Raw genomic sequence first — 8,521 nt, forward strand, 5'->3', positions numbered from 1 at the left:
GAAGAAGGGGACAAGGACAAGGGTGGCTCTCTGCTTGTGCTCTGTTCCTGGCTTCTCTCCATTCTGTTGCCCAAGGCATGGCCAATGCCCAGATGGTGTATCCTGTGAGTGTGACCTGGGCATGTGCTGAGGGTGTCTCCAAGTCCCCTGATGGATGTGGAAAGCTTCTGAAGACACCCCCAGTCAATGACTTCTGCCACTGGTCTCCAGCCCCATCCCCAGCATCAGAACTGCCTTGTTAGCAACATGTCCTCATCACCATGCTACCTATTGACCCAGAACCCCCACACATACCCCAATTCCATCCCAAGGAGTTGGGGTGCTAGGAGCCAGTATTTCAGCCAGGCCACAAGGGGCATACTTAAGCACACAGTTCTCAATGATGTCACCCCTACTGGGGGACGTTAGTTAACCCCTAGACACACTTCTGATTGTTACAGCTCAGGGACTGCTCCTGGCACCTGGTGGGCAGCCACCAGGATGGTGTGAAGCTGCCTACAGCACACAGGAGAGGGCCCATGACAAAGATCCTGTGATCCCCAATGTCAAAACATGCTGGCCAAGAAACCTGCCTACGTTCCTATGCCCCTCTCTGTCTCTGCCTCTTTGTGGCCCTCACCCCAAAATGCCCACACCAACCACTGGATCCTGGAGGAGGAGCAGCTCTGCCCCTCCATCTTATGGCTACTTTGTTCTGTCTTATCGCCCGTACCTCCTGGCCTCTGCTGTTGGATTCAAAAGTCAACAAGTTGAAAAGTCAGCTGTGGCCATGGTCCAGGGGAAAAACAGAGAAACAATGGCAACCTGGTATGCAGGGGACACCCTGGTTAGGGCCATGCTTGCCCAGGGTACGGAGGGAGGGACTTGGCCACATCCAGGAGGTATAAAGAGGGAGTGCTGAAGTCTTCACTCCAGTGTGACTGTGGATCTCAGAGTAGCATTTGCTCTGTGACCAGCTGGGAATCGGCATCATGAAGTGGATGGTGGTGGCCTTGGTCTGCCTCCTGGCCTTGGAGGCGTCGACTACACTTGTCAAGTGAGTGTGGGCCTGGCTGTGGGTGCAGGGAACCTCAGGAAGCCTGCAGCCCTGAATGGAGCAGCTAGTCAGGGGGCAGCAGCTGGGTCTGAGCAGGATTCCCTTTGGGCCAGGGAAGGCTGCCCCTGCTGGAGCCTCCCAGACTGAGGGGAGAAGATGGTCCTGAAGCAGAGAGTAGGGTGACTATGCCCACGCCGGCCTTTACAAGAAGGGTGTGGTTTTTTCCTACAGAAAATAATAGTCCTTTCTAGAGGAGACAGATAATCTCTCCAAAAATTTCCTAAGACCACAAATTGGTTGGAAGAAGCCAAAGTTATTTTAGCAAAAACACTAATTCCTGTAAATCCCTATAACATGAGGTGTTGAAAATTTAGGATGGAGCAGGTGATCTGGTTCAGAAGACCATAGGGCTGCCTGCCTGCCACCCTGCCTGCTGTGCCACCTAGGAAGAGTGCAGAGGGCCTTTCCTGTGTGCAGTTATAGCCACACATTCAATCAGCTGCAGATTGAAAATATTAGGGGACTATTGCTGCTCCCCTACTCCACGGTGTGTCTCATAGGTAGTACCAGGTACCAGAGTGCACCACAGGAAGGGACACACTTTGGGGTGAGCTTTGCCGTCTCTGAGAACTATTTTATTTTAGTTTTGTCTTTTCATATTTCTGGTGACTGCACCCAGGTCAGGCACATGCTCAGCAAATGTTCTCCCACTGAGTCACATCCCAGACCTCACCCTTATAAACAAAAGAGCAAATATCAGCAGACATCCTCTGGAAGGTGTAAAGTCCCAGCGTCCCAAGTCCCTCTCCCTTTCATGGGAAGTATTTTCAGGGTCTATGAGAGCAGAGGCCAGAGTAGGAGCAGGACCCCTGAGAAGGGCTGAGGGCAGGCATGAGGGAAGTTCATTGTTTCCTGAGTCTTGGAGAGGTGCTGAGTGAGGTTGAAAGAAGTGGAGAAGGAAAGAAAGAAGAGGAAGAGGAAGGAGGCGAGGGAGAACATCAGGGAGAGAAGAAATGAGAAGGTAGAGGAAGGAGGGGGGCCCTGCCCTGACACCCAGCCTCCCCTAGGGTCCCCCTGAGGAAAATGAAGACTATGCGTCAGACCATGAGGGAAAAGGGCTTGCTGGGGGACTTCCTGAGGACCCACAAGTACGACCCAGCTCAGAAGTACCGCTTCAGTGACTTCAGCGTGCTCTATGAGCCTGTAACCTACATGGATGTGAGTCCTAGTCTCTAGGTGTCTCTGTCCCTGCTTCCAAAGCTGGGGTCTCCCTGGGCTCCCACCCTGAGGCTGCTCCCTTCTCCCAGTCCTGCCAGCCTGGGCCACCCTGCTGTGCGTGGCCCATTGGGCAGAGCATGGGGAGGGCCCCAGCTGACCTGGCAGCTGACCCACAAGGACAACGTGGCTGCTCTGGGCAGGCTGGGACTGAGGCCTGTGTGTTTGGGACCCTGGCATCTGGTGGTAGTTAGAGTAGGACTGCCTTCCTGCCCTGCCCGTGGAGAAGCCTGGCCTCTGGGTCCCCCTAATGCTCACAGCCGTCCCCATGGCTCCTCAGGCTGCCTACTTTGGTGAGATCAGCATCGGGACTCCACCCCAGAACTTCCTGGTCGTGTTTGACACTGGTTCCTCCAACCTGTGGGTGCCCTCGGTCTACTGCCAGAGCCAGGCCTGCAGTGAGTGCTGGGCTGGGCAGGGAGGGCCCCTGGGCAGGGCCAGGCACTGGCATGTCCAGGGATGCAGGCAGGGAAGGGTGCTCACTCCTGAGGAGGACCAGGGACTTGTTTAGGGTCTCAGGGCATCAAGAAGCCAGAGGGAGGAGGCTGGCCCTGCTCCAGGGTGGCCCCTTGCCTTGCCTCGTGTCAGGATGGACCCCTTCATCTCTGCCGTCCACCTCACCCCCTCCATTTCATTCTGCTCCACCCTCTCCTGCTTACCGGGCAGTGCTGCTCCTCCCCTCAGGACGCTGTCCACTCTGTGCCTCGCCCTCCACTCTGCTATCCACTAGCTTCTTCCTGAGCATCCCCAGGGAATGGCCAAAACTCTGCTGGATGTGGTCCCTGTCCTGGAGTCATTTAGGGAGTCAGAGGATCTTCAGTTTTAAGGCTGCCCTAATTCCTTCCAAATCTTGGGGTTGGAGTGCGGACATCTCTGTCCATCATGGGCACACCCCATAACACCTCCACATCCCACTATGCCCAGCTCCTGGGTGAATTGAGGTTGGGGTGAGTGGATTCCTCTCTAGGTCTCCCTCCCACTGCTCACTGGATGAGCATTACCCACTAGGTTTCTGCCGGTTTCTGCAGGGGTAGAGATAGAGGTGGAGTCTAGGGCACCTGCTAAAACGATGGTCATCATCCAGGTATCCAATTACCTGTGAAACATGGGCTTTCACCAATGCCTTCCAACTAAGAGGATCCAGAGGCCAAGGCTGTCAGCCCCTGCCTTGGGGACCAGGTGGGGGTGCTGACGACTCAGTCTGAGAGCTTAGGCTGAGGGCCAGGCAGCCTTCTGCTCACCCCTGGCCTCCATGGCTCCCTCCTGCAGCCACACACCCTCGCTTCAACCCCAGCAAGTCCTCCACCTTCTCCACCAACGGGCAGACCTTCTCCCTGCAGTATGGTACCGGCAGCCTCACTGGCTTCTTCGGCTATGACACCCTGACTGTGAGTGCTCCAGCTGCCACCCCCACCCTGGATGGGGGGTGTGAGAGGGTGGGGACCTAGATGTCCTTGTTCATTCCTCTCCAGGGATGAGGCACCCGGATGCCCAGTCAGGCATGGTGCCTTTTTTCAGGAGCTTAGAACTGGGGCGCAGAGGTGTGGGGATGGGAGGCTACAGTGGAGGAGGCCCTTGGAAGAGATGTGACAGTTGGGATGCCTGTGGAGAAGTGGGCAGATGGGCCAGAGGAAGAAGGAGGAAGGACGACCATGGAGGGTCTCTGGTGGCATGGGGCAGGAGGACATAGATGCACTCAGAAGTGTCACCTCCACTCCAATGTGTCTTCCCCCCACAGGTCCAGAGCATCCAGGTTCCCAACCAGGAGTTCGGCCTGAGTGAGCAAGAGCCCGGAACCAATTTTGTCTATGTGCACTTTGATGGCATCATGGGCCTGGCCTACCCTGCCCTGTCCTCAGGAGGTGCCACCACAGCCCTGCAGGGCATGCTGCGGGTGGACGCCCTGTCCAGCCCCATGTTCAGCGTCTACCTCAGCAAGTGAGAGACTGCCCTGTGGGTCCCTAAGTACTGCCCTGTACCAAGTCCTGATCCCTTGGTGTGTGGAGACCTCCCAGCAGGGGGTGGCTGGGCCACTCTTGTTCAGAGCCTCAGCTCCTGGGCTCTGACTCTCTTGGTCCCCTGCCCTTGCCCAAGTCCACTCTCACGACCCTTTGCCTTCCCAGGCAGGATTGTCTCTCCTTCTTCTGTCTCAACTTCTCCCTGGTGCCGCTGCTCTAATTCCCCATGTCTTGGGCCTGCCTGCTACTCTGGGCCCCAAGAGCCCACTGCTTCGCCTGTGCTTCTCCCTGAGGCCTCTCTGTCCAGTGATCTGCTACCTCACCCCCAGCATGTGTCCTTCTAGGTCTTGGAGTCTCCTGGTCTAGGCCCTGGACTGACTCCTCACCCACTGTCCTCGCAGCCCCCACAGCAGGCCAGGTCAGGAGGGGCCTGGGCCTGGCTTTTCTGTCTTGCTGTCCAGCTTTCTTCCTCTCTACCGTCTAGAGTCAGTTCCATCTTCTTGCTGTGGTTTGTGTCCTTATCCTGCTTTCAACACATGTGTAGGTGACTGCTTAGCATGGGTGCCCACTCCTTGGCCATTGCTTCACTTCCTTGCCTGTGTGTTCTGCAGCCAACAGGGATCTGAGGATGGAGGAGCAGTCATCTTTGGAGGTGTGGACGAGAGCCTGTACACAGGGCAGATCTTCTGGGCTCCTGTCACCCAGGAGCTCTACTGGCAGATCAGCATGCAGGAGTGAGTCTGGGGTGGGGGTCCCTGGGGACGCTCCTTCCTTGGAGCTGGCTTCTGGGCACCTGTAGCATGCACTCATCCAGGCTCCACTGAGGTGTGGTCACCGAGGACTCCTGTGGCCTGTCCTCCCTAGAGCCTCAGCTGGCCTCCACAGGGGCATCAACCCTGGGTCTGGGTGGGGGCACATGTGGGAATCCCTAGTATTGGAGAAGCTCCTGTCTAATCACTCAGGACACCACAGATTCAAAACTGAGGTATGTGGGACAACTAACTTGTTTCATGTCTTTTTAAAAAACATGATGTCCCTACTTTTCAGTGCTTCTCGAAACTTCCTTGAAGTTATTAGAAATAGACCCTGGGCCATTTAGGTGACCCTGCATAGACCTAGTGGGAATGTGAGGCAGAGTGTAGTTGCACTGGCCTCCAGTTTGCATGCTCCCCAGTGCCAGGAATGTCCCCCCTGACTGCCCTGACCAGGTTGGGCTGAGGCTGCCCTCTTCTTGCCTCCCAGGTTCTATGTTGGGGAAGAGGCTTCTGGCTGGTGCTCACAGGGCTGCCAGGCCATAGTGGACACAGGAACCTCTCTGCTTGTTGTGCCCAAGAAGCACCTGAGCTCCCTTCTGCAGACCATTGGGGCCCAGGAGGATCAGTATGGACAGGTGGGTGTGGCATGACTGTCCCCTGGACAGGAGAGTCCACTCAGAGCCATTTCTAGTTCCACATGGGACACCAGACTAGCATGGGCTCCATGCTTTTGCTGCCCAACGTACTGAATACGGGGTACCCAACACCAGGCCCTGGGACAGGATGAGGCTGGAGGGTGGTTAAGGTGGAGCCATATGTGGGTGCTGAGAGACATGGGAAGTCACTGTAAGGCACGAATTTCTTCTGTGCTACCGTCCACTCAGGAAATCAGATTGATCGCTGGTTGGGTTTTTGAGTTAGAACAATGTTACTGGAATGTGGGGCAACAAAGTGAGCAACAAGGGACAAATCTTCAGTCCACACCTCCCTCTCCTCCACACAGCTATGCCCCCTCGCTCCTGTGTGTCTTGTGAAATGACATGGGTCACTTAATTAGCCCTCCCCACTAGGGGAGTGAGCCCTGGTCCACGTTTTGCACATGGCTGTGGGGTTTCAAAGGACACCTGCGGGAAAATGGCAGCGATTCAACCTCTCAGAGGGGCCATTCAGGCAGGAGGAACGTCTTTGGGTGTGGGACATTCTCAGGTCTCTCTGGATGTCACCTACTCTAGCAGTGCACCTGAGACCGACCCAGTATCTACATAGCATTTTCCCTGAACTGTGTCCTCTGCTCCAAAAAGAGGTCTTGGGCATCCGGGAGGCTTAGCAGGTGCTCTGGGGTGGGGAATGAGGGGACCTGGAAGAATCTGTTTCTCTGCAGTTTTTCGTGAACTGTAATGACGTCCAGAACCTGCCCACCTTCACCTTCGTCATCAACGGGTTGCAGTTCCCTCTGTCGCCCTCTGCCTACATCCTCAATGTAAGTCCTGGTCCCTGGGGCTGAGCCACTGCGGGGGAGGAGCAGGTGCAGCCAGAGAAGCTCCACCTGGCCCTGTGCCATTTCCCAACCTAGGCCACCTGGGATTATCCCCACCAGAAGAGTGTCACCCATGATCAGTTTTTCTCTTCATCAGTGGAAAGGGGCTCTGTCTAGGGCTAGCCACTGTGTGCAGCCTGGTACCCAGGCTTCCCACATGATTGTCACAACATTTAATGGGGGAGATTCTCATTCTGTTTTACAAATGAAAACCTGGAGTTTCATAGAGGTTCAATAACTGTTCCAGCTGCAGAGGTGATGAGGGTGAGGGCAAAGTTTCAATCAAGTTCGTCTTCCTCCGAGCCTTAATGACCCTGAAGACCTGCTATAAATCATGTGCAGGAGGGGTCTTGGGGGAAGAAGAGTTCCCCCACATGGGGACAGGCCAAGGCAGCCTGAATTTACCGATTTGAGAACCTCTCCCCACAGCCCCTACTCTGGTGAATCAGCTGGGCTTTGAGTCCTCAGGGGCAGTTCTTTCTCTGCTCATCTCTAAAAGTGTGCCAGTGACCCAGGGCTGAGGGCTGAGTAGTGCCCAGGCCAGGTGTGACCAAATGCCTTTCTCTGTGGAGCAGGAGGATGGCTACTGCTCTGTGGGACTGCAATCTATCGACATGACCTTGGAGGATGGCCAGCCCTATTGGATTCTTGGGGACGTCTTCCTCAGGTCCTACTATTCCATCTTTGACCTGGCCAACAACAGGGTGGGCTTTGCCACTCTCGCCTAGACTTTCCTCCTGGACACCTGGGCTCCCGTCCTCCTCTCGGCCCCGTGTTCCCTGGGGCCCTCTGTGCATCCTCTCTGCATTCTTCCTTCCTCTGTGGACCTTCTCTAATAATAAATAGTTTCCCATGTTACCAACCTGTTGTTTTTGGAGGTTTCTTGTGGCGTGGTCTTGGCCTCGGGGAATGGGGAGAGTAGGAATCAGGACAAGTCTCCCTCTGAAGGACCTGTGTGGCCATGAGGTTCCCTGGTGGGTCACTGAGATGATAAGAGAAAGAGAGTCTGAGCTGAGGCTTGGGAGAGGCCCTGACCCCTCAGAGCCTGGAGTGACTTCACAGCTTCCCTCTAGAGAGGCTGACCGTGGTAAAGGGTCCCATCTCTAAAGACCTGAGGTGCTGTGTCGGTCCACATGTCCACACTCAAGGGTACTGCGGACCCCAGCACCCACATGTATGTCCTCTCAGAGTGTGACTGGGGGCCCAATTCCCAGATCTAGATGTCTGTCCTTCAGCTCTTAATCAACATTGGCCAGAATTTTCTGAAGATTCTATTCACCTGTGGGCACTTGCAACCTTCATGGAGTCCTAGAGGGGGGAGGCTGTGCTAGAAACTACTTCTAGGAGGGCTTCTGGAGCCTCTGGGCTGAGTCAGGCAGATTGCATTTACCTGGACTTCTAAGTCTTAGGTCTTTCATTTGAAGGAGGCCTACCCCGAGCTATGGACAGGGTCAAAAGCAGTAGAAGACAGGAAATAATCAAAATCAGAGCTGAAATCAAAGAAATTTAAAAAAATGGAAACAGTTGAAGAAACAAAAAGTTGGTTGTTTGAAGAAATAAATAATATTGATAGAACCTTAGCCAAGCTAAGAGAGAGAGAGAGAGAGAGAGAGAGTGAGAGAGAGAGAGAGAGAGAGAGAGAGAGAGAGAGAGAGAGAGAGAATACTCAAATTAATGAATTCTTGATGATGTAAAAGGAAATATCACAATGGACACTATTGAAATATAGATGATAATCAGAAATTATTTTTAAAATTTATACTCTATTAAAATAAAAATCATGAAGATATCAACAAATTTCTAGACATATGACCTATCCAAATCAAATCAGGAGGACATAGAACATTTCAATAAATCAATTTTAAGCAATGGAATTAACGACACCATCAAAAGCCTACCAACAACAAAAAGCCCAGGTTTAGAAAGATTCTCAGCTGAGTTCTCCAGACCTTTAAAGAAG

General features: G+C 54.0%; 1 protein-coding gene across 1 annotated transcript; it reads left to right on the forward strand.

The window, feature by feature from the left end:
• The first annotated feature begins 924 nt into the window (after positions 1–924).
• LOC101977883 (gastricsin) lies at positions 925–7,423 on the forward strand. The gene is made up of 9 exons (XM_078018595.1): positions 925–1,036; positions 2,104–2,254; positions 2,592–2,709; positions 3,581–3,699; positions 4,050–4,249; positions 4,881–5,003; positions 5,512–5,659; positions 6,406–6,504; positions 7,134–7,423. The coding sequence occupies exons 1-9, from the start codon at positions 972–974 to the stop codon at positions 7,287–7,289; spliced, it is 1,179 nt and encodes a 392-aa protein (XP_077874721.1). The 5' UTR covers positions 925–971; the 3' UTR covers positions 7,290–7,423.
• Positions 7,424–8,521: the final 1,098 nt, after the last annotated feature.

This window comes from Ictidomys tridecemlineatus, chromosome 8, assembly GCF_052094955.1.
Source record: "Ictidomys tridecemlineatus isolate mIctTri1 chromosome 8, mIctTri1.hap1, whole genome shotgun sequence".
Lineage (NCBI taxonomy): Eukaryota > Metazoa > Chordata > Mammalia > Rodentia > Sciuridae > Ictidomys > Ictidomys tridecemlineatus.